The sequence below is a fragment of the Anabrus simplex genome, chromosome 4 (assembly GCF_040414725.1).
Source record: "Anabrus simplex isolate iqAnaSimp1 chromosome 4, ASM4041472v1, whole genome shotgun sequence".
In the NCBI taxonomy this organism is placed as follows: domain Eukaryota; kingdom Metazoa; phylum Arthropoda; class Insecta; order Orthoptera; family Tettigoniidae; genus Anabrus; species Anabrus simplex.
The window spans coordinates 146,612,385-146,639,125 of NC_090268.1; the positions used below are offsets into that span (position 1 = coordinate 146,612,385).

Sequence of the window (26,741 nt, forward strand, 5' to 3'; positions counted from 1 at the left end):
AAGTAACTATATATGTGAAAAGAGGTTTGTTGTTGCGCACTTCTACGGATGACCTAGATGTAAGGCACCTTTAAACAATAATTATCATCATCACCATCATCTTTTTCTACAACTCTATATAGCACGTTAATTAAGGGAAACACACAGGGGCAAAGCTTACTAGAATACCACATGATACTCTTTCTTACATGAATGCTCAAAAGGCCATGGAGCCAGGTTTTTACTGGGTAACACTGAATACTTTGTCCTCAGACTCCCGTCTGCTGAGGCTACCAGTTGGTAAAGTGGGCCATTGTCTCTGCAAGGTCCATTTCCTTTTTCTCGTATCCAGTAAGTGAGTTTTGGGGTGGATTATCTAATCTCTCCCTTTACTGTTTGCCCTTTGTCCTCTCTTTTGTAAGTCTGGAGTGCCAGACAAAAAATCTCCGCAGTTGAGTTAGTTCTGTTTAGTTAATGCTACTATTTACGTCACTGGTAATTAATAATGAAACTGATACATCGTTTTAAGGAGCACAATCTGTACTTTCTTCTTTTTTTCTACAGATGAACGAAATCTTTTGATTTAATGCGTTAACCGCGTAAGTATGATCTTGCATTCCGAAGATTTGGGTTCGAACGCCCAATGCTGGGTCATCTGAAATGATGGATGGCCATGACCCAGAGACATCATTTGACTTTTGCAAAGGTAAAAGTGTTTTTTGTGAAGATGACCAGTCTTCATGGAGAAGTGGTTATACATTAACACTCATGACGAAATGAGAAGTCAGAGAGATTAGAAAGAAAGGCAAAGAACATCCAAAGCGCTTGTTTTCAGAACTTGAACTCCGCTATGAATATCACAAAATTCAATGCACGGTATAATTAACAACAATGGCACTACGGACCAGTAGAGGCTATCGAAAAGATCGACCCTTGGCACTTGTGGGGTGAATATGTCTTATAATCCTTCTTTAATAGGAACTGTGGACCTAACCTTGTTGTATTTACTTGTCACACTGATTTTATTTCCTGTTTCAGGATGCTGAAGCACGTTCAGCTGAGCCCGTTCCGCTCTCGTTCGGACACGTTGAGCCTCAGCTCCACAGCCAGTTACTCCAGTCTGAGTCCTGAACCTCTGTCAAGTCGCTCCTCAAGTTATTCGTCCCTCAGCGAGACGTCACCCTCCGTAAGTACTCACTCAAAGCTGTCAAGTGTATTCTTCAATAGATCATTTCTTCTACTTGCAGTCGAACGACCAGTGACATACGTCTTTGACCAGAGTTAGTTCTTGCTAATTGAGCTTGTTGAAAGTATTAACTAAATGTGTTAGAGCCTGGGAGCTCAAAAGTGTACGCTGTTAGAATTGACAAATATAACTGAAGCAGCAATCACATACACACGTTCAGTTTGGTGTGTCAGTTCGATGTGGTTGTAACTCCAAAATTTGGTCGTGCTTGTGTTTCTGAAATTCCAACTTAATGTTTTCGGACGATGAGTTATTACTATTATCCCTACTCCAAGAACTCATTGCACTGACAACACTATGTAATGTAAATAGAAAACTACTTTAGCAAAGCCTGGTGTCACTTGAAAAGGGCTATCAGTGTACTGACTACGCCCACGGAAAAAAATACGCGGAACACTTGTTGCTAGACAGACGCCAATCACTGGTGCGCATGCGCAGAACAGCTGATTTGAGGGACTGAACTGCGCTCCCACACACACGCTCAATTCGGCTTGACGGCAAGCCGATGTGTCAAGCAGAATTGACCGAATTTCCATCATGCTATCAGTTCAAATTTCTGGCTTGAGCTCACATCGTTTGAACAAACTTTTCCATACACACGGCAATTCGGCTTCTCAGTTCGGCTTGTTCACATTGAATTGACAAGCCGAATTGAACGTGTGTAGCGGCCTTTACACGAGAATGAAAAACTTCTAGATATTCAAACCTTAGCAAAGCCGAAAATTGAACTCGGTGCCTTTTGATAATTAGTCTATTACTGTGGCATCTAGACTTAAGACAGGTTGCCAGACTTCTCATATAAAAGTAAGGAACACAAGCGTATAATTAATCTTTAACATAGATGATCTTTCACAAAGTTAAAGAAACAAACTAAAACTGTGTATTAATTTGTATTTTCGATCAATGTCTAAACCATTCAAACCGAGCTCGATAGCTGCAGTCGCTTAAGTGCGGCCAGTATCCAGTATTCGGGAGATAGTAGGTTCGAACCCTACTGTCGGCAGCCCTGAAAATCGTTTTCCGTGGTTTCCCATTTTCACACCAGGCAAATGCTGGGGCTGTACTTTAATTAAGGCCACGGCCGCTTCCTTCCCACTCCTAGCCCTTCCTTGTCCCATCGTCGCCATAAGACCTATCTGTGTCGGTGCGACGTAAAGCAACTAGCAAAAAAAAAAAAAAAAACATTCAAAATTAGGTTTGCCATGGAGCATTCATAGGTCTTCAACATATGAATGAGTAAAATGAAGAAATCCTCACCAATCATTAAGTTTAAACAAATCGAAGCAGATACATTCATTTGTATGGTGAGATGTATGCAAATGTAAACAGTGCAAATTTTTATATAAAAATCTTACTTAAAAATGTCAAAATCAAGTTTGTCATATCTAAATAAGAGAGGAGTTTTCAATTGTCTGCAACACATGAATGATCACTACCGCAATATTCAATCGTTCTTACGATGTGGCCTCTTTAAGTCCGAAGCAAGGTAGGTTTTCATGAGGTCTCTCCATCTGGGACGGTCTTGAGCGATGTTCTGCCAATTGATCCCAGTAATCTTCCGGATGTCTTTATCCCATCTATCCGGTGGTCTTCCCTTAGGTTTCAGGTGATCTTTCGGACTCCACTCAAGCACAAGCTTTGTCCACCTACCATCAGTTCTCCGAGCAACATGGCCTCCCTACTGCCATTTTAGGGTAAACACCTTTTCTAAAATGTCACTGACCTTTGTGACTGATCTGATGTAATCTGCTCTCTTCCTGTCTTTCTTCGTGAAGCCTAGCATAAACCGTTCCATAGCTCTTTGGGTTGTTCTGAGTTTTTGCTTAACAAACTCGCTCAGTGTCCAGGTTTCGCAACCGTACATGAATGATCAACAACTAAGAAATCCTCACCACTCACAAAGTGTAAACAAACCGAAGTAGATACATTAATTTGCATTTCTAAATGCAAATGTTTATGTAAAAACATTTGCATTTCTAAATGCAAATGTTTATGTAAAAACTATAAAGTAATCTTCCATTTTCATTGTTTTGAAAATGTAATGGTAAATTAAATGTTCAAGATTACACGTAGACCATTGATGACATCCCGCCTCGTGTTATTTCAAGGTTTACAATGGATGCGGGACATTTTCCTTTCGGACATACGTTCATCATCTCACAAAAATTATAACCTAACGAGTTGCGATGTTGGTCGTGTAGATGGTTGATTCGTCGGCAGTCTTCAAGACTGTTTTCCATGGTTTTCTATTTCACATGCGGAAAATGTCGGATCAGTATTTTATTAAATTATCCGCAGTTATCTTCCCATCCCATCACTTCTCAATTCCAATGTCACTGAAAGCCTACCTCTGCGATGCTAAATTGTTAACGCGTGTGCAGTAACCCCATTTATTTTAATAATAGTCGGGCTGATTGGCTTAAACGGTAGAGCGTCGGATTTCTGAGCTCATTCGGCAGATTCGATATGGCTCAGTTCGGAGGTATTTGAAGGCACTCAAATACGTCAGCGTAGTGTTGATAGATTTACAGGCACGAAAAGAACTCATATGTGCCAGAATTCCAGCACCTCGGCGCCTCTACCAACCATAAATGTAGTTAGTGGAATACAATAATATATTTAATCATATTATATCATATTATATCTTTTAATTTTTATTTTTGCTACATATTTTAAAAATCACCGGGGTGTCAGGATTTTTCCTACAGCAGTACTTTATCATGCTGGAAGCCAGTGATATTTAAACATGCTCAAATGTCTTTGACCTCAGCCGCGACCGAATCCACTGTCTTGGAACATAAGAACAGCTCCCAACCGTCTCCAACATTTTCTCTCTTTCTAAAATATTGTACTCCTCACGTGAAGGGTTAGGCGGGCCTCCTAGACAGTGGTGCCGTCCCTCAGGTCAGGAGATTTGTAGCGATGAAGGAGATGCTCGGAAAAGGTGGGGGGTTTGGCGGCCATGCCCAATATTATATAGGATCTGGCCCGGCATTCCCCTTAGTGCAGGAGAATGTAAAACGACGGTGGGGACCAACCCCTCTCCGACTTCTGAATATAGAGCCGTGTCCACCCGTCCTCTGCTCGGTTGGCTGGTCCAAGTGCAGAGCTGTCGGACCACGGACCAGCCGTGGCCACTTGTGAGGGAGACAACATTTGGCAGCAAGTATAGCATGTGTAACAATGATGAAGAGGGCGGATAGCTTTCATATCTCTTTCAACTTCAGTACTTTAAGGAACGCTAATACTCATGTTGCAGAAGGAACCTGATATTTCATTTTTGTGCTCTGTCGTCACTGGAATTCTCTTTCGTTTCCGGAAGTGACTGATAGTACTTTGCGCCAACTCTGAAATGAGTCATTCGCGATACTGTTACTCCCGCTGAGGTGAAGTTTCTGGAATTTTTCTTGTCACCTTGAAGGAATCCATTGGCAGTCTATACAACATTTACGAATAATAAGGTCTCTATTTTAGTGTCCGAGTCCTTCGCTGAATGGTCAGAGTTGAGGCCTTCGGTTCAGAGAATCCCGTGTTCGATTCCCAGCCGGATCGGGGATTTTAATCTCGTGCAATTAATTCTTCTAGCTCGGGGACTTGATATTTGTGTTTGTCCCAGCACTCTCCTTTTCATATTTAGACAACACACCACACTACCAACGACCACAGATAAACACAATACTGATTACAGACCTCCACATAAAGTTGGCGTCAGGAAGAGCATCCTGTCGTAAAACATGACTAAATCCACATGTGCGACACAGTTAGCACCCGTGACCCCACAGGTGTGGGGAAAAAAGCGGTGGAAGAGGAAGAATAATAATGTCTCAATTTTAGTAAATTGTTGGCGCAATTCTTATTCTAATTTTGTTAATACATTCGTGTGGCTGTTGCTAGACGAGAAATTTTGAAAAAAAATTAATCTACCTAAAGGCTAGTTGGATTCCCAGATAGCACCACCGATGGTTATTTAGTTAAAAGGAAACAGCAAGAACCAATGACAGTGTTATAAGGAGGCGTATTAAACAAGATGAATGAGATTCCTTCCCTCACTGAACCAGAAAGTGCTATTGCAGCACGATTAACTATATGACTACCTTCCTTCGCAGCATCCATAACAGACTGAGACTTCGGTGGAAGCTATATTATGGTATGGTCTGTGGCAAGAGAAAGCAAAAATACTGTGTCCAACAAGAAATAATAATAATAATAATAATAATAATAATAATAGCGTGTGGCCTCCGGAGAAGCCCTGTGCAGATCTTCAAATTAGACGCTTTATAGGTGACCTGCGCGTCTGTGACGATGGGGCCCTATCCGAGATGAATTCTAATGTTGAAGCCACAAACATTATACCGGGCGAGTTGGCCGTGCGGTTAGGGGCACGCAGCTGTGAACTCGCATCCGGGAGATAGTAGGTTCGAATCCCACTGTACCGGGCGAGTTGGCCGTGCGCGTAGAGGCGCGCGGCTGTGAGCTTGCATCCGGGAGATAGTAGGTTCGAATCCCACTATCGGCAGCCCTGAAAATGGTTTTCCGTGGTTTCCCATTTTCACACCAGGCAAATGCTGGGGCTGTACCTTAATTAAGGCCACGGCCGCTTCCTTCCAACTCCTAGGCCTTTCCTATCCCATCGTCGCCATAAGACCTATCTGTGTCGGTGCGACGTAAAGCCCATAGCAAAAAAAAAAGAATCCCACTGTCGGCAGCCACGAAGATGGTTTTCCGTGGTTTCCCATTTTCACACCAGGCAAATGCTGTACCTTACTTAAGGCCACGGCCGCTTCCTTCCTATTCCTAGGCCTTTCCTGTCCCATCGTCGCCGTAAGACCTATCTGTGTCGGTGCGAAGTAAATCAAATAGCAAAAAAAAGACAAAACCCACAAGCATTGAGTATCCAAGTCACAGAAATAAACCAATTAAGTTTAAAATCCCCAACCTGGCCGGGAGTTGAACCCGGGGCTCCTTGGTCGAAAGGCCAGCATTCTAGCCTTGAAGCCCGACGACTGTCAAGAAGTAGCCACTGGCGATATATTCCACGACTTGATTATTTACCGAAATATGATACTAGGGAGGTTCACCGGTAGGGGATTTTATCGCACCTGTAAGTTAAAAAGGGGAATGCCTTCATTATCAAGATACTGCAAGTATAATCCGATTCAGGAATAATCTTGGCCTTGGACCTACCAATCAGAAAGCGCATTTTAATTATTTTCTTTTCATTGTAAGGAATTTGTTTATATGTGGCTTTGCTAATGACAACTGTGTTTATCTGTGAACTGCAACACAGAAGAAACAATATTACCGACATATTACACACACGCATCGTTTTAAAGATTTGTTTTTATCGGGCGAGTTGGCCATGCGGTTAGAGTCGCGCAGCTGTCAGCTTGCATCCGGAAGATAGTGGGTTCGAATCCCCCTGTCAGCAGCCCTGAAGATGGTTTTCCGTGGTTTCCCACTTTCACACCAGGCAAACGCTGGGGCTGTACCTTCATTAAGGCCACGGCCAATTCCTTCAAACTCCTAGGCCTTCCCTATTCCATCGTCGCCATGGAACACGCTCATTAATTAACAATCCATGACAACGACATATCGAAGAAACATATTCCTACTATTACAACTTATGAGATAAACGTATTTGACATGGTCGCTGTGAAACTTTAAAAAGGCCATTTTCATCTGCACGTGTAAGGCTTACTTCATGAAAATTGCCGTGGCCTACATTCCATTATCTTGGGATATACTATTAGAAGCGTATGCATTATGTCTCAGAGACTACTCTCCTTCCTCCATTAGGCAGTTCTGGGTTAATATTTTCCCGACAATTCTTAATGCGACTTTTGGAACAGTTTCATTTCCTTCATAACTTTTTGCTCATTTGTTAAGTAACTACAAAGCGCTGTCTAACAATAGGAGTATTTCCCACCCACGGCACCTGGGGGAAAGAACAGTTACGAGAAAGGCGTGACTGAATAGTACTCTTTATATAGACCACGCATTAATGTTTTCATTCCTGAGGACTGTTTTTTTAATCTTTTCGTCCTTTTTACAATTTTCTTTACGTCGCACCAACACAGATAGGTCTTATGGCGACGATGGGAGAGGAAAGGAGGCGACCGTGGCTTTAATTAAGGTACAGTCCCAGCATTTACCTGCTCTGAAAATGGAAAACAATCTTCATAGCTGCCAGCAGTGGGGTTCGAACCCACTATCGGCCGAATGTAACCTGATAGCTGCGTGACACAAACCGCGCTGCCACTTGCGTGGTTATTTTCGTACAAGTTTCAGTGTATTCACTATCTTGAAGTTCAGGGGTTCTGTTGATTCACCTTATCTTTTGTACATGAAACAAGACTCTGCTTACTACTGACCTATTTACTCTACATATTATGTACACTCAACCAGACAAAAATGGGCCATCTCAGAAGATAACTTTCTTTCAAAATCCTCGCATCTGAAATAGGATAAACATATTGTGCAGGTGGTAGGATTCCAAGCATAATCTCTTCGGCCATCGACTATCAACAGTCTACGAATATCATCTAGAATGTATAAAATTAAATATTTCTTTGGAAATAAGACCTATCTGTGTCAGTGCGACGTAAGGCAACTAGTAAAAAAAAAAAGTTTTTACCGGGCGAGTTGGCCGTGGGGTTAGAGTCTCGGAGCTGTCAGCTTGCATCCGGGAGATAGTGGGTTCGAATCCCACTGTCGGCAGCCCCGGCTTTACCATAATCAAAGCCACGGTCGCTTCCTTCCAACTCCTAGGCCTTTTCTATCCCATCGTCGCCATACGACCTATCTGTGTCGGTGTGACGTAAAGCAACTAGCAAACAAAAAAAAGAGAGAGAAATCTCCCTCTATCATGCCAGTTGAACCCAAGGTCCGAGTCGTATCACTGATAACTTGCATTCGGGAGATGGTGGGTTCGAATCCAGCTATTGGTTGACTTGATGGTTTCTCGTGGTTTCCATTTTTCACATCGGGCAAATGCTGGGGTTGTATCTTAAGTAAGGCCGTGATCGCTTCCTTCCCAGCCCTTTCCTATCCTATAGTCGTGTTAAAGACCTGTGAGTTGGTGCGGCGTTAAACCACAAGCAAAAACCAACACTCAAACACTCTTTTCTCCTTATGTGTAGCATATGGAAATATCTCTCATTTGGATGCTTGCTGTTTGATTGACGTAATCAGAATCGAATGTCGAATTGCCCTTCTAAATTATAACTGAAATGCTCTTTGTGGTTTGTCATGGCCTGTGGTTTCCAGAGTCCACTTTATCGCACTGCGTGGCTATCCCTGCTGATAGGTCAATACAACTGATAGGATGGCCAAACTGTGCTTATCGAAAGCACAGTTGACTGGAAACAAATGTATATTCAGCTGTCGCTTGTGGGGTGCCTAATTTGAAGGAGTGATGAGCTGGTGAGGTTATGATATTGTCTTCATCGTAGTTTTCTTTTATAACATGTTTAAACACTTTTGGAGGTGTTACCAATTCGCTGTCCACTGAGAAATTCTAGTCTGAAAGAAAGCAATCCGTGAAGCATGTAAATTCGTATTTTCGTTTTCCATATCTGAGTATAGTGGTATTGGCTGCTGTAACTAAGAGTGCTCACATTCCTTTTTCTTCATGATTACCGGCGGCTATGGCTGCTCCAACACCCGTATCAGCTTTAGTACATTCATCAACGTTGGTTACGGCAGGAGTTTATTTGTTGATTCGATTTAATAGAGCATTTGTGGATACTTGATTGTCTAAGTTTTTATTACTTATGGCTGGTCTTACTATGTTTATAGCGGGTCTGGGGGCTGTTATGAGGACTGTTGACCTTTATGTTTGATCCCTTAAAACAACACCCAGTCATCATCATAGTCATACCTTTTCAGTTTTCAGTCCCCAAGTATCTGTGAATGCGGAATATAAGACTCCGTTCGCAACTCGTATTGTGGCCCCTCTACTTTACCACGTCCCTTATATAGAAATCATTTAACAATGAATGTGATAATCGTTTTCTAGATTTCACTCTGCTGTTGATCTTCTGGAATTTACAGGTCTAAAGTCATACTTTGATTTTGCCACGTCATTTATAAGAAACTGAACCCCGAGGGTATCAAAAAAGACAAGCATGGTGGGTTTCCTCGTCCTATTGAGTCGGAGCACTGTATGCCGATGTTCACGCACTTTCATATCTGAGTCTAAAGTCGCTCTTTTAGACAGGGATGTTCGTTACGTGATTGCCCTTCTTCTTCGGTATTAACCTATCCTCCATCTTCTTTCTCTTATTTATCCGGCTTTATCCCAGCTGTGAGCTCGCATCCGGGAGATAGTGTGTTCGAAGCCCACTGTCGGCAGCCCTGAGGATGGTTTTCCGTGGTTTCCCATTTTCACACCTCTGTGGATCCGTGGTAGAGTGTCGGCCTCCGGATCCCAAGATAGCGGGTTCAAACCCGGCAGAGGTAGTCGGATTTTTGAAGGGCGGAAAAAAGTCCAATCGACACTCCATGTCGTACGATGTCGGCATGTAAAAGATCTCTGGTGATACATTTGGTATTTACCCGACAAAATTAATTAAAAATCTCAGCCATAGACGCCCAAGAGAGATCCGGTTTACTCTAGGTCCGCTAGATGGCAGACAGAGTAAACCGGAACGTCGAAATTGACGAGCAGACAGCCAGATGGCGTCAAATCGAAATGTCTGCAAACGGTAGCTGAGGCCATACGATATTATTAATATTATTATTATTATTACACCATTACCTTCATTACGGCCACGACCGCTTTGTTTCCATTCCTAGGCCTTTACTGTCCCGTCGTCGCCATAAGACCTATCTGTGTCGGTGCGACGTAAAGCAACTAGCAGAAAAAGAAAAAAATCGGCTTTATCCCTATCATATACACTGACTGACAGAGCAAATGCAACACCAAGAAGGAGTGGTTCGAAAGGGATGAAAGTTGGGGAAAAAACAGAGACGGCACGGACGAATAATTGATGTTTATTTCAAACCGATATGCAGGTTACACAATGCGCACGGCATCGACTCAGTAGGATATAGGACCACCGCGAGCGGCGATGCACGCAGAAACACGTCGAGGTACAGAGTCAATAAGAGTGCGGATGGTGTCCTGAGGGATGGTTCTCCATTCTCTGTCAACCATTTGCCACAGTTGGTCGTCCGTACGAGGCTGGGGCAGAGTTTGCAAACGGCGTCCAATGAGATCCTACACGTGTTCGATTGGTGAGAGATCCGGAGAGTACGCTGGCCACGGAAGCATCTGTACACCTCGTAGAGCCTGTTGGGAGATGCGAGCAGTGTGTAGCGGGCATTATCCTGCTGAAACAGAGCATTGGGCAGCCCCTGAAGGTACGGGAGTGCCACCGGCCGCAGCACATGCTGCACGTAGCGGTGGGCATTTAACGTGCCTTGAATACGCACTAGAGGTGACGTGGAATCATACGCAATAGCGCCCCAAACCATGATGCCGCGTTGTCTAGCGGTAGGGCGCTCCACAGTTACTGCCGGATTTGACCTTTCTCCACGCCGACGCCACACTCGTCTGCAGTGACTATCACTGACAGAACAGAAGCGTGACTCATCGGAGAACACGACGTTCCGCCATTCCCTCATCCAAGTCGCTCTAGCCCGGCACCATGCCAGGCGTGCACGTCTATGCTGTGGAGTCAATGGTAGTCTTCTGAGCGGACGTCGGGAGTGCAGGCCTCCTTCAACCAATCGACGGGAAATTGTTCTGGTCGATATTGGAACAGCCAGGGTGTCTTGCACATGCTGAAGAATGGCGGTTGACGTGGCGTGCGGGGCTGCCACCGCTTGGCGGCGGATGCGCCGATCCTCGCGTGCTGACGTCACTCGGGCTGCGCCTGGACCCCTCGCACGTGCCACATGCCCCTGCGCCAACCATCTTCGCCACAGGCGCTGCACCGTGGACACATCCCTATGGGTATCGGCTGCGATTTGACGAAGCGACCAACCTGCCCTTCTCAGCCCGATCACCATACCCCTCGTAAAGTCGTCTGTCTGCTGGAAATGCCTCCGTTGACAGCGGCCTGGCATTCTTAGCTATACACGTGTCCTGTGGCACACGACAACACGTTCTACAATGACTGTCGGCTGAGAAATCACGGTACGAAGTGGGCCATTCTCCAACGCCGTGTCCCATTTATCGTTCGCTACGTGCGCAGCACAGCGGCGCATTTCACATCATGAGCATACCTCAGTGACGTCAGTCTACCCTGCAATTGGCATAAAGTTCTGACCACTCCTTCTTGGTGTTGCATTTGCTCTGTCATTCAGTGTACTTCCCTCCTCAAGTGAGATGTATTCTTAATAAAAGCTCCCTCAAGGACTGAGAATGCGCTCACTCCTGATAAAGCCGCGAAACGAGGTCGTAGGGGGCTGAGAACAAATAGATGTGGAAGAAGTGGGGCTGATGAAGATGACAGTGTGTGAAGACATGAAATATGTCTTAATGATGTTTTCAAGCTTGTTCTAGGTTCTCTTTTCTGTTGTTCACTCTGTGTACTCTTCCTTCTGCTTCCGCTACTCTTCTCACTCTCTGGTAGGATCGCAGGTGCGATGTGTGTAGTACGTATGACAATGCTAATTTTTACGGCTCGATGCCCTTCCTGACGCTATTCAGCTGTTTTGTTTCTATGGTGATTGGTAGTGTGATATGTTATGTGCAAATGGCACAAACACCCTGAGGTAGAGAAATTAATCATGCGCGCCTAAAATCTCAAGCCCCGCCTGGAATCGAAATCAGGACTCTTTAAATCGAAAGTCATTACGCCGATCATTAAACCAAGAAATTGATGTTAATCTTTGTGTTTCTGTCCTGCTCCTTAGCATTGTATCTTGATAAACGAATGGATGTTTATCTAGTGGAATCATTGCCTTGTGTCCGGCTCCATGGTTAAATGGTTAGCGTGCTGATCGTTGGCTCACGGGGTCCGGGTTCGATTCCCGGGCGGATCGGGGTTTTTAACCGGTTCATTCTTCTGGCTCGGGGGCTGGATGTTTGTGATGTCTGTAGCATTAGACATCGTCTTATGACGGGCCCCATCCTCACAGATATGCAGGTCGCCTATAGGCCGTCTACTAGAAAAAGACCTGCGCCAGGCCTCTCCGGAGGCCATTCGTCATTATAATTATTCCCTTATCGACTCTTTGACCGATGACCATCTTCCCTGTCTCACTAACTTTTCTGTGGTTGGAAGTAAAAGTTTCTTTCAGTCTCGTGGATGTCTCGTATCGCATGCCACACTGTATCCCAGCCCTCAGCTGGGTGCTGGCGGTGGCCGAGGTTTTCATTTCTGTCGGTTTCCGGGCCGCGGTTTCACGGCTGGTTGCGGCGTGACGTTCCCAGGGTGTAGCTTGCTTGCTCTTTTCTGGAAACCTGAGTCCAGTCCGAGGGATGCACCTTGTTCCCGTGGGATCTCACATCGACCGACATACCAACATATTACTTTGTTCACTAATTTTCTTTATCATAATAATAATAATAATAATAATAATAAGTCAATTATGTCCCGTGTTTGATTCCTGGTCTTGCTGGGGATTTTAGCCACATCTAGTTAATTTCTTTGGTTCGGATGCAATATTTGTGCTTATCTCAATGCACACCTCTTTATCAATACCCCACTCATCACACCGCCATCAGTCACAGAAATATGTAATGGGGGCGTGATATCCATGTAGTATAGTCACTGACTCCCCATCGAGGTGGCCGCAGTTCGAATCCCAGTGTCTACATGGGATTTTTAAAAACTGAAAATAACGTCCCAGAAGTTTGAATTCCACGTAAACTTGAAGGTCCCATGGCTATGATCACGATATGAACAGTCACGTAAAACCTCTAGCTAGCTTGCTTTCTCTGCTTCGTGAGAATAGAAAATTCACATACAAACAGTACATTGAGGATGGCTCCCCTCTTGTACTTCCCCTTAAATCAATAACCACCACTATCATCTGAACATTTGGCTTTATAGGAATTGTGTCGGAAACCCTAGTTTTCGGTGTGGTTTTCCATTTTCACATCAGGCTGTACATAAATCAAGGCCACGGTGGATTCCTTCCCATTCCTAGCCCATTGTCGCCTTAAGAGTTATCTGTGCCGATACGGCGTAAAGCTTCTCTGTTTTACGCGGAAAAGGATCAATCACTTCATTGTGTTTTAAAGCTTTCTGTCTCTTTGTCTTACTCCTCACAAACACTACTGTCGAAATCGGTAAGAGGACAGGGTAACAACCATTATCACAATACTAGTATTCAAATGTATTTTCATGTTTGGAAGTTTTAGGACTTCGTATCGTCACGTAGCCCTGAACATATTTCTTTGCGTTGTACAGTCAGAAGTATTTTCTTTTTTCTGACCTTTTCAATTACTTGAGGTCAACACTACATGTGAATCAAGCCCAGTTTTACGGTCGGATGCCTTTCCTGGCGCCAACCCTACGTGGAAGTGTGTTGCTTCGGTGTTTGACATGTAAATGTGCATTAACAAACACACACCGCCGGAGAATAATTAACTAGATGCCCGTAAACTCCCAAATGAATTGAAACTAGGAAAGGAAATAATAATATACTTGCTTTTTACAGGCCTCGAAATGCAGGATTTTGGCATCCCGTAAGGGGTCAATACGGGATAACTCCCAACTCCAGATGTTCCAACATTAAATAATCTTTGATTGAAAAATTAAATAAAAATGCATTTTCTCCGATTATAAACTTCGTCGCCGTACAATGACGTCATCACTCTGCTCAGTTCACTTGTCAACCGCCCGCATGATGCTCGTCTTGTGTTTCCGCCCCGCGGGACGTGTCTAGATATTCCCAGGCTCCCTCAAATCATATGATCCGCCTAGTAGCTGCCGGCCTTGAAACTACGGGGACAAAGGTCACCTTACACGAAACGGCCTTGATGTAGCCTGAAGGGACTTTCTGCTTTACGCAAGGACGACCGCATTTAAAAGGAAACATTCCTTGTTTTTATTTCTTTATGCATTCGAGCAAGATAGAATCACTAATATGTTAATACGTTAATAATGGTCATACACATAGACAATGGAGGTGTTGCTCGTAAGTTATCATATGAGCAGTCTGTCTGAGCTAATAGGTGTCTTCATTAACAGATTACGGATAATTATCACAGAATGTAGCTACTTATCGGTAGAAATAGGATCAGTGCTGAAAGCCTGTGTTCAATTTCAAATCTCCCCGGAGTGAGGTCATATGACGCTGCTGATGGTCGGATGGACACGTTAAGCCTTTATCAACCTCCCAAACCCCTTGGTGTAAACTACGTGCTGGCACCGTTTTCACTCTCTCCCTACCTACTAGCATACACCACGTCATTCACTTCATCTTACTAACTCCTCTGATGAGGTTAACGTCAGGAAGAGCATTTAGTCGTAAAAACTCGCTATGAAGTTTCATCACAATCATCATAGCCGACTCCATAGAGAAACGGGACAAGGGTTGAACACACACAGAAGTAGGATCAGTGCTGGGACTATGTGTCTTGTACTCTTCTTAGCTCCTTCAGTGGGTCAGTGGTTGACTATCCTCCGCATAACCGCAAGTTTGTGGGTTTGATTCCGGCTGAGATAATATTGGCACTCTATGTCATTTATGGGATGTTAAAAAAATCTCTCCGGTGGTGCGCTTAGTGGTGGTGATTGTTCTAAGAGGAAGTACAACTGGGCAACCATCCTTTATTAATGCTAATTAGCTGGAAAACATTGAAAAGTTCCGATCCTTCAAAGGATGTAGGTCTCAGGAAAAGAAAGCGAAGGCCCTTGAATGGCATGACAAGGAAAGACGCCCTAGGTCTCGCAAACCTAATACCGTCAGGCTCGGAAGATAACGAGAATAGGCCAATGGGGTACAACAGTGAGGAACCTGGCACGTCAGCGGAAGGAATTCCAGACTCAGATAGATGCGCTTGCCCAAGACGTGAGCCCCTGATTTTACCCCTGTTAGTAGCCTCTAATGACTGGCAGGAGATTGTATTCTATTTCTCCCACCCACGCGGTGTGGTTCAATCAGCATCATCCGACAAAATTAATTTATCTCAGACATACGAACCGTCCAGTAAAGTTCCCCTTTCCTTGCTTGACAGCAACACGTTCGGAATGTCCAAATTGATAGGCAAGAAAATGCCGGGACAGTTCATATTCATACGCCTCAGACGATTCCTTCCACCTTCTTGCTCAATTTTAACGATCATTGTCCGGCTCCATGGCTAAATGGTTAGCGTGCTGGCCTCTGTTCACAGGGGTCCCGGGTTCGATTCCCGGCAGGGTCGGGAATTTTAACCATCTTTGGTTAATTTCGCCGGCACGGGGGCTGGATGTATGTGCCGTCTTCATCATCATTTCATCCTCATCTAGACTCGCAGGTCGCCTACGGGTGTCAAATCAAAAAAACCTGCACCTGGTGAGACGAACATTTCCTCGGACACTCCCGGCACTAAAAGCCATACGCCATTTAATTTCAACCATCAGTATTCTTTTTATCTTCAAGCTGCCTCTGTGGATCAGTGGTAGATCCCAAGATAGCGGGTTCAAACCCAGCAAAGGTAGTCGGAGTTTTAAGGGCGGGAGAAAGTCCATTCGACACTCCATGTCGTACGATGTCGGCAAGTAAAATATCTCTGGTGTCACATTTGGTGTTTACCCGACAAAATTAATTTAAACTCAGCCATAGACACCCAAGAGAGATTCGGCTTACTCCGTCATCTAGTAGGCCTAGAGTAAAATGACCGGGCGAGTTGGCCGTGCGCGTAGAGGCGCGCGGCTGTGATTGCATGCGGGAGATAGTAGGTTCGAATCCCACTATCGGCAGCCCTGAAGATGGTTTTCCGTGGTTTCCCATTTTCACACCAGGCAAATGCTGGGGCTGTACCTTAATTAAGGCCACGGCCGCTTCCTTCCAACTCCTAGGCCTTTCCTAACCCATCGTCGCCATAAGACCTATCTGTGTCGGTGCGACGTAAAGCCCCTAGCAAAAAAAAAAAAAAAAAAAAAAAAAAAAAAGAGTAAAATGCAAGGGCCGATGACCGAGATGTTAGGCCCTTTTAAACAACAAGCATCAAGCATCATCATCATCATCAGTAAAATGCAACATCGAAATTGACGAGCAAGCAGTCAGGTGGGATCATATTAAAATGCGCACTGTAGCTGAGGCCATGCGATTATTATTATTATTATTATTATTATTATTATTATTATTATTATTATTATTATCGCTAAATGCACTCGTTCTTTCGGCCAATTATAGCGTTTCGTTTGCTCTTTTTTAAAACATTTTCTGGCATATGACCTTGCTAATAATTACACCGTGTCAGAAGAACACGTGCTGGATTAGTTTAGCAGAGTAACCTTTTAACCTAAGCGACTCGTCTACCGAATGCGAATGCAGGAGATGACGATCAATAACTATACTAGAAGACTGTGGTTGGAAGGTCTGCGAACTTGCAAGTGTGAAAACCACAATGTCACGGTGTTCGCGCTTCTCTCTGGTCTGAAGAGCCTGCTCGCTAGAATAGCGATGACGCCATAATGGTGCGCTTCCATGGCCCCTTAGTTGACCTCTCTGTAGCAGCAGCTGCCCTCCTTCGTGAATCACCACTGTATCCATTTAGGACATCCAAGGCATTTACTACGAAGGCTGAAGCCCCAGACACACTCGCCTTATTCGCATGTGTTGTTGTAGGATTATCCTACAGTGCCATCTGAGAATAATGTGTACTTCTCCGTCACTTCCTTTCCCAAGTCATTCTGGAGGAATGCAGTTGTGACTGCTGTTGTGCTTAATTACACGCCATACTTTCCTCCTTAACACAAAGAATGTGCTGTAGAGGCTCAAAACAGTAGCATATTCAGGTCGTTCACAACGTAGAATATTAAAGGATGTCCACACTAGGAGACGTTATTTTTATGTCTAATCTTCGCGAGTTTCGTTTGTACCGGTAATACACGTCCAGTAAATACATAATATACGTTAGCTAGTGATGGGTTGCATTCCTTCCAATGGATTTCATCAGTACGGTATGGTCGTAATTGGATTAGTTCTTCAGTTGAAATTCATTTCAAATGTTTGGTTATTTTCAGTCCCAATGAAATGGTTAAATCTAGCTTCTTAACTTTCTTGTCACTATGGTATTAGAATAAGTCTTCTTTTAAATTTCTTTCCACCAAATTAATTCGACCGCGTCTTAAACTAAAAGTTAAGGAACCAGCTCAAGTAAGCTGATTAAATGAGTAGTTACCATAGGTATAGCAAATATCATAAATAGCAGGACCTGCGCTGTACGTGGAATCCGAACTATTGGAAAATGCATATCCATATCAAAAATAATTTCACACTGTACATTGACAGGCATTCAGACCGCAGCTGCCTTAGCGAAAAGCTGACGATTAGTGATGCTGTTGATAATAATAATAATAATAATAATAATAATAATAATAATAATATATCTGAAGGTGGCCGGGCTGAATGCTGATCCCAGTTTGGCAGGTTCGATCGTGGCTCAGTCCGGTGGTATTTGGAGATGCTCATATACGTCAGTCTCATGTCGGTAGCTTTACTGGCACGTAAAAGACCCCCTGCGGGACTAAATTCTGGCACCTCGGCGTGTTCCAAAAACCTGTAAAAGAAGTTAGAAGAACATAAAACCATTACTATTATTACGTCCGGCTCCATGGCTAAATGGTTAATGTGCTGGCCTTTGGTCCAGAGGATCCCTGGTTCGATTCCCGGCAGGGTCGGGGATTTTAACCTTCATTGGTTAATTCCAATGGCTCGGGGGCTGGATGTGTGTGACGTCTTCAGCATTATAATTCCTCATATGTAGGGCCCCATTCTCATAGACGGAGGCCACATGCAATTAAGATTTATTATTATTATTATTATTATTATTATTATTATTATTATTATTATTATTATTATTATTATTATTATTATTCGGCTCCATAGCGAAATGGTTAGCGTGCTGGCCTTTGGTCACAGGGGTCACTGGTTCGATTCCCGGCAGGGTCGGGAATTTTGACCATCAATGGTTAATTTTGCTGACACGGGGGCTGGGTGTATGTGTCGTCTTCATCATCATCATTTCATCCTCATCACGGCGCGTAGGTCGCCAACGGTAGTCGAATAAAAAGATCTGCAACTGGCGAGTCGAACTTGTCCTCGGATATTCCCGGCATTAAAAGCCATACGCCGTTTCCATTTCATTATTATTATTATTATTATTATTATTATTATTATTATTATTATCTCCCACTGATCTACTGAGGGAGCTAGAACAGTAAACATTTAAGTGACTCATATTTCTTTCCCTAAATGATGCTGTGTGAAATCTTGGTGCTTATTGTCTTTCCCTACAGTTGCCTTCAAATTCTACCACAAGCTTTCGTAGAGGACAGGGGACTAAATGACTTTGAAGGCCCCTCTGTGTAGGAGGGGAACGATCTCATTAGGATCACTTCTCATACAGCACAGCTAGAGTCTGCTGTAATTCTCGTCTTCAGGAATGGCGCCAGCATAATACCAGAAGGAAGGAAGAATTAATGTACGATCTCTGATTCGTTGTTGTTGTTCCATATGGTCTGTCTAATGAGTCTTTATCAACTAGTCTGGTGGTGATTGCACCTGTCTCGTCGTCTTAGTCCGAGTATCTGGTGTGAGTGGGGCCCCCACGCAACGCACATGTGTGTGCTGGAGGCTAAGAGAAGACAGCTGCTTGCCATAGTGAAGAATAAAAACTGTTCTCAGAGCTCAGCTACTGGAGTAGTCTGGATACTATAAACAGGGGAAGCCGGAACCCTTGTTCGTATGACCCGGTTGAGCGACATTATTCTCATGCTTGGTGTACAGAGTCCGCGGACCTGAACTCCAAGGAAGAAAGTGTGAAAAATCCTGTCCTGAACTGGGGGAAAAACGAAACTATACATTTTAAACGTTTAAATACATCACCCGCATAGTGGCCATGATTGTTAAGGCGTGGTTAGCCGGTTCGATTCCTGTTGGCGAAAAACAAATTTCACCATCAGAATGTTGACCGGCAGGGTAGGAGAGGTTGTGGTATACAATTTCTAATCACCAGATTGCGTGCCAAAAGCCTGTATTCAATTTCAAACCTCTCCACAGCGTTCATATGGAGTGAGGGCTCATGACGCTGTTGACGCTGACGTTAAGCCTTGAACAGACCCCTTGGTTTTATTCAACAGGAGTAGACTATGTGTCGATACCAGGTTTCACCCTCTCCCTACATCATCATCTCACACGTTCTGGCATTGCTTCCACTTACCTGTGCCAGGCTCCTCGCTTTCACCTATCCTATCCGACCTCCCTTGGTTAATTCTTGTTCTTTTTCGACCCCCACGGTATTACGTATGGAGGCATAGGGAGTATTGGATCCCTTCCATTTTCCCCTCTGGTTAGTGTTAACAGAGGATGTTTGCCCAGATACTTTCCTCTTAAAACAATAATCACCACCATCACAATCATAATCTCACGCGCAGGTCGTCCGTGGGAGTCGTGTAGATAGACCTGAACCAGGTGAGCACTAAGAGCGATACGATAAATATATAAATGAATTAATAAATATTAAATTATTGCTCTTCTTCTTGGCCTTATCTCAATTACTGTACTTGGGTCGGCATTATATAATTTAGGTCCAGTTTAACGTCTGGATGCCCTTACTGACGCCAACCCTATGTGGAGGGATGTATTTACTACTGCCTATTGCTGTGATGTGTTGTATGTAAATAAAAACTTGTATTAAGATGAATACAGACAACCAGTCTCCGAGCCAGAGGAACTAACCGGACGTGGTTAAAAGTCCTATTCTGGTCCGGAATGGAACCCAGGACCCTCTGAACCAAAGGTCACTGCGATGACCGTTCAGCGAAGGAGCTGGACTTATTAAATTAATGTAATTGTGTGGTAATTATTTATATAGCCTAGTGTAGTTACAACTTAATGTAGCCTACATCATAGCCATGAAATTAATTAAATAAATAAATAAATAAATAAATAAATGAGCCCTTCTCGTGGTGTAGGGGTAGCGTGTCTACCTCTTTCCGGGAGGTTCCATTCCCGACTGATGTTTGTAAGCGTTTTAATTCTGGACTGATGGCTGGAACAGTGTTCACTTGTGAGACCAACGGAGGAGCTGTATGATATGGGAGGTTGTGGTCCCGGTCACGAACGCACAGCAATACGGCCACGTGGAACTTCAATAACTGCAGGCCATCTAACTGGCCAGCAGTAATCTTTAATCTTTGCATGCTACGGCCCTTAGGAGTCTGTTGCATAACACGCTTATTTATTTATTTATTTATTTATTTATTTATTTATTTATTTATTTATTTATTTATTTATTTATTTATCAAGGGAGATTGTACTTTACATGGCTATTGATTTCGTGATCTTAGCCACGGGGCTTGCATGGAATCCGCACCACTTTACATTTCAAAAAATCACGCGTGAATTGGCCAGGATTCAAACCATTACACCCCCTACAACTCTTTATTGAATTTTATATGTTTGGCCCAACATTATTAAAGTACTGTACATTGTATTAGCTGTACTTTATTAGGACATTAATAACGGTCGGCAAAAGGACATCTTGAAAACATTCAAATGATAACAGAAGGTCAGATCTTCATTATACTACGAAAAATTGTTACAACATTAATCAAGATTTTCTGTCTAGCGCATCGATACTTATTAAAGAAGTCAGCCAGTGGAAAGAAAATTGTATTTGGTCTAATAACAATTTATGTGATAGTAAATTCTATTCAAATTACCGTCATCTAATATTTTAATGGGTGCTTATTATAGAGTAAACCAACGTATTCCATGAATATTTTATCACTGAAAGTTCACTCAACCGTATAGTCCTTGGGAGGACTGATGCTTGTGCTGTTACATTCTGAGCGAGCGCGCAGCTTGGTTGTATCTAATAATACTGAAAAGTTTTTTGCTGGCGAATTTATTCATCCTTTTGTAGTAGATGTGTCTCCAGGAGGATGCTGCTGTCTTGTAGTCTCAGCGTGACTCGAAGATGGCTTTTGTTGTGTCGCCGTTCCTGCAATTTTCTCCTCTTTATGATGATTTGTCACTCGCCGAACCGGCTTTTCTTCTCTTGTTTAACTCTCAGCGATATGAAGTAATGTCCAGCAAGAGAAAGATTTAAAGCGTGATTTTACGCCTCATCTTGTCCGTTTTTTTCACTTTACATTTTTTCTTTACTGAGGATTTCCCAACTGATGTCGACAACGAGGTCTTGAGAAGAGTCTAGCGGGCTATTCTCGCAAGATTTTTATGTCCATACTTGGTTCATTTCATTTTCTGCCATTTTCTTCCTATGAAAATGAAAATCCACAGCCTGTTTCCAGTCATTCGACTGGTTCAGTAATGGAATGAAGGATAGAAATAGTGCCGGCTGCCGAAGCTTGTCGCACTCTGAAGCAATGATTAATGACTGAAAGATGAAATTAAATGATATTGGAGAGCGTTGCTGGAGTGAGAGGTGACAGGGAAAACCGGATACTCTGAGAAAATCTATCACGCTTCCGCTTTGTCAAGCAAAAAATCTCACATGGAGTGATCGGGATTTGAACCACGGGTCTCAGCCGGGGGAGGCCGACGCGCTGCCGCCTGAGCCTTGGAGGCTATGTTCTTTCTATGTTTTTCCTATTTATCTATCCAATAATGTTCTTGAACTCGAAGTGATTTCTTTAGGATTGCGATGTTTTCTGGCTGCTTGCATAGGATCCGTTCATTTCCATTCAAACATTTCTGGTCAGTCTTGGGATTAGTGAAGCACAGCAGAGATTAATGTAAGGTATTTCTACTATAATCAATTAGATTTACGTCCCACGAACTACTTTACTGTAGTCGTAGACGCCGAGATGCCGAAATTTTGTCTCGCAAGAGTTCTGTTACGTGACAGCAGATGAACTGTGAGGACTCTTTCCTCTCAGAAAGCCGGCCGGCGCTTTGCTGTCGGGCGTCTCAGCCAAGTTTGAATTTGTAAATGTATTTTCGCGTGTCAGTGGTACAAGATGACGAACGTAGATGACGAACGGTACGTTATTTTCTGAATGACAAATTGGAATCAGGGTCAATTGACTGATGCTGCAATCAGGGCTACATTCCTGCGGCTTGAGTCTCGGCGCGCACGCGGGACCACTTTCACCAGATCACTTCTTGTAGCCGGCAAGGCCTCCAACACGGATACGCGAAGCATTCTTAGAACACATTGTCGTCAATCTGGAGCAGCAGTCTCTGGCTGTTGGGAAGTTTAATCTCGCTAGATCTTGAAAGATAGTTCCCAGAAGCAGCCGGAGCTCATTTTGAAGTGGCGTTAGTCTTTGAAAAGATTTCAATTAAAATAGCAACTTACGTTGGTCAGAAGCACGAAGTTCACCTTTAAATGTTGTGACATTTTGACTAAGCATTGAATAAATGAATCATTTCTTCGCCAGATGTTGTTGCTATGATTCATTCGCACTTGAGTGTTTCGTTATTTCTTGATTTCTAATGTATCAGAAACATATTGTTATAGAAAACAATTAACCCAGGTGTTTCCTTGGCTCGCTTATGAAATAAGTTGCTAGTGCAAGAGAATTTCCTTTCTCAGTTCCTTCACGATACAGGTTGAAAGGACTGCAGCTTCTAAATTAAATTTTGGGTTCCGTATCGACGTATAACATTGATAAACAAACATTCTTGAAAATAATTTATTATACAGTTCCACGTATTCAGTACTTAATAATAATGATTATCTTTAAAAACATTTTAAACATGTAGGCCTTAGGATATGTTTCGGTCCTTTTGTGGCCATCTTCAGCTAAAATCTGAATTATATGATCACTTAGAAAAGTGATACGTTATGAATAAATATACACATTAAAATTGCACATTAAATCACACATAATTACAAATTAAAATAATATGTCCCTTTTATGACGTTGCGTGAAATGTGTGTTAGCTTAAAATGTTCTGTTACAGTAGTCTACTATTCATCATTCGAGAAGTTTTGATTTAGACTAAATAGAATGAACTTCTGTAAACAGTGCAATGATAGGATTTTAAGTCGCTGCACTTGGTGCAAGTTACAATTCTGCTTTTCTGAGTTAGTTGACTACGCGGTACTCTCTTAAAAATACCACTGTCTCTTCCGTCGTTTTGTGACAATCTACGGTGGCTGTTTTTTAAAAAGCTCCTATTTCCTTGATTTTCGCTAATATTACGCATGTGTCCGGCCAGTAGCGTAGATAAGGGAGGGGATAAGGCGCTTGTCCTCTTTATTATAAATACATACATGTATTGTTTTTACGAAGGTAAAATGTAACACAAACCTCCATTTTCACAAACACCCGTTTAACATGACTTTTATTATTATTATTCATTTATTCATTCATTCATTCATTCATTCATTCATTCATTCATTCATATCATTTTTGCCCTTATGGACAATGTTTGAACTCGAACATCTCATGATGACACAATTTTCACCTCTTTCCCTTCTTCCTCTTCTCTTCCCAAAATCCCTTCATCCTTTGGCTGTGCTCCTGTTTCCTTTGTTCTGTCCACAATGTTCCTTTCTTCTTCTTCTTCTTCCGAATAACCCATTTGGAGGGTACGATGAATCAACTTTGATTACTTTTCATTGTGTTCGATTTCCTTTACTTCCAAATTTCCTTCATCTTTCGAGAGTGTCGTTCCTTCTCTTCTTGAGTCCACTTTCTTCTAGTTCTTCCGCTCCTGAAACGCTGCCTTTTAAGCTGCTTCTCTAACAAGTGTTCTGTTTGATAGTATCTGTTTTAATTCCATTCTTGTCCGACTCGTTGGCTGAATGGTCAGTGTACTGGCCTTCGGTTCAGAGGGTCCCGGGTTCGATTCCTGGCCGGGTCGGGGATTTTAACCTTCATTGGTTAATTCCAATGGCCCGGGGGCTGGGTGTTTGTGCTGTCCCCAACATCCCTGAAACTCACACACCACATATAACACAATCCTCCACCACAATAACACGCAGTTACCTCTACATGGCAGATGTCGCCCACCCTCATCGGAGGGTCTGCCTTACAAGGGGTGCACTCGGCTAGAAATAGCCACACGAAATTAAAATTAAATTCCATTCTTCTCATTTACTACTAATGTTGTACTCCTAATTTTGTTTCTGACCCTTTTCTGTCTCCTATCATTTGCCTGTTGATCCCCACCTGCCTTAAGTCTTCCTTTATTTCATGATACCAATATGTTTTCGTGTTTGAATTATTATTATTATTATTATTATTATTATTATTATTATTATTATTATTATTATTATTATTATTATTATTATTATTATTACCCTCCAAGAAAAATTGGTATCTATACCACTGTGGCTCCTTCGCTGAATGGTCAGCATCAAGGCCTTCGATTCAGAGAGTCCCGGGCTCGATTCCCAGTGGGTCGAGGATTTTAATATTATTTGGTTAATCTCTCTGACTCGAGGACTGTGTTCTGTCCCAATACATTCCTCTTCTTCATACACAAAACACACCGCACTACCAACCACCGCAGAAACACGCAATAGAGAATATAGGAATATCTCCATATAGGGTTGACGTCAGGATGTGCATCCGGCCGTGAAACAGTAATTTCAAATACAGTAAATGGGGAAAAGCTGGGATGAAGATGACTGCGCATGCGAAATGTTGCGTGGCGCTCTCCTTCATACCAGTTTCTCGGAACTCTAAGTGGGATGGTTCCCCGAGAGTTTGATGGTGAGAATGGGACCCTTCAATTTTGGACATTTATCACTTCAGGAAAGGAATGCTGTACGATTTGTATTCATAGGATGTGGGCTACACCTGATCACAATGGATTGTAACTTGTAACTCTGAGAATAAGGAGTTTTATTACCTGAGTACACATCTTGACACTGTGTGAGTAGCGAGACAATGAGGGTCCTACTCTCAAGCTCAGATATCGCTAGAAAGTATGAGATAAGTCATCTGAGATCCACAGTTAGAGCAGGTATGCTGTATTGTTTGGTAATTACATCGTTGACTACCTGACGTCTTGTAAGTTCCCAGAAGCCACGGGCACCAGACAGAAAGCAATGCTAATCAGGACATCGACATCGTAAAATACACAGAATTCTGACGGGATGCCAGTAGCGAATGTAATTAACATTCACTGATCTATTATATTAAAAAACTAGTCCGGAAAGTCTTGGAAAAAGGGAGTTCCCCGCCAGATGTTTTTCTGAGCAGCTTCCAAGAAAGAACAGTAGTCTCGTTTCTTGCAGTGACACCTTCGATCAATCAGTTTTTTACCTCGTGGGTGCTCGCTAAACATGCCTGAAATGTAAATAAGTGTAGCAAGTCAGCTCGAATTCAACTATCCATTATGGATGAGCCGTCAAGATAAACTTGTTTGGTAGATCGCTACTTGCCGACGTCTCAAGAGCAACTCTGTGGGCGTGTTCTATGAGGACGTACGGAACTTATTTGGAGTCTATATTCCCAAACTGGCTGCTGATGACATGAAAGTTGATCAATGATGATATGTTAACATGCTCCAACAATGGCCAGGTTAAGCGTTATTAACTTGGGAGACAGTTGGGTTCAAAGTTGGTCCGATTTGGAATTAACACTCCCTCCCTTAATATGCTATAATATAAATCTGTATAAATAACATTTACATTTGGTCTTGATATTTTGAAACAGATAATATTTTCTGACTAAAATACCTTTCTATGTCGTATAAAGAGCTTAGAGACCACCGGTTCAGTGTATATGTATGTATGTATGTATGTATGTATGTATGTATGTATGTATGTATGTATGTATGTCAGTGATGGACAAAGTATGGGAAAAAGTAATTGGGCTAAATTACAGTTCCTGAGAAATATTCTACTCACAAGGGGAGGTCGCCATGTGGTTTTCTAGAAAAGTGTTCAAATTTTGAAGATTTTCCCTTCGTTAAAAATTATTTTAGCCCTGTTCGAGCGGTTTTTCTTTTTTTGCCAATGGGCCTTATTTTATTCAAAATCTAACGTTTAAAATCTATCCTCAAACGTTTGTAAGTTTTTTTGGAAGCGGGACAGGTTTTTCTCCGGGTACTCCGGTTTTCCCTGTCGTCGTTCATTACAGCGACACTCCCCATTACCCCAGAGCAGCCGGCACATTTCCTATCCTCGCTGCTAGATGGGGGCTTCATTCATTCTATTCCTTACCCAGCCTAATGACTGGAGACAGGCTGTAGATTTTCATGTTTTCTAAGATGCTGAACGCTAGTTGAACTTTGAAGCTTGACATTTTCGTGAAAAATAATTAAAATGCGTGAGAGGGTTAATATAATCATACCTGCGCAACACTGCCATGTTGTCGGGACAGTGAAAGGTGTGGAGTGGACAAAAATACGGAACTTCACTTTCCGGGAGCCAGCCGGCGGGAATTCCTCCGCTCTGAACGCGTGCCAGGGCGTGCCTCTT

General features: G+C 42.9%; 1 protein-coding gene across 2 annotated transcripts in view; it reads left to right on the forward strand.

The window, feature by feature from the left end:
- rau (RA domain-containing protein rau) overlaps positions 1–26,741 on the forward strand; it is a 174,534-nt gene that overhangs the window by 41,630 nt on the left and 106,163 nt on the right. For both annotated transcript variants that reach the window (XM_067145268.2, XM_067145269.2), the window contains exon 2: positions 1,018–1,165. In XM_067145268.2, the coding sequence (XP_067001369.2) occupies positions 1,019–1,165 (147 nt within the window). In that variant the 5' untranslated portion in view covers position 1,018. The remainder of the gene's footprint in view (positions 1–1,017; positions 1,166–26,741) is intronic.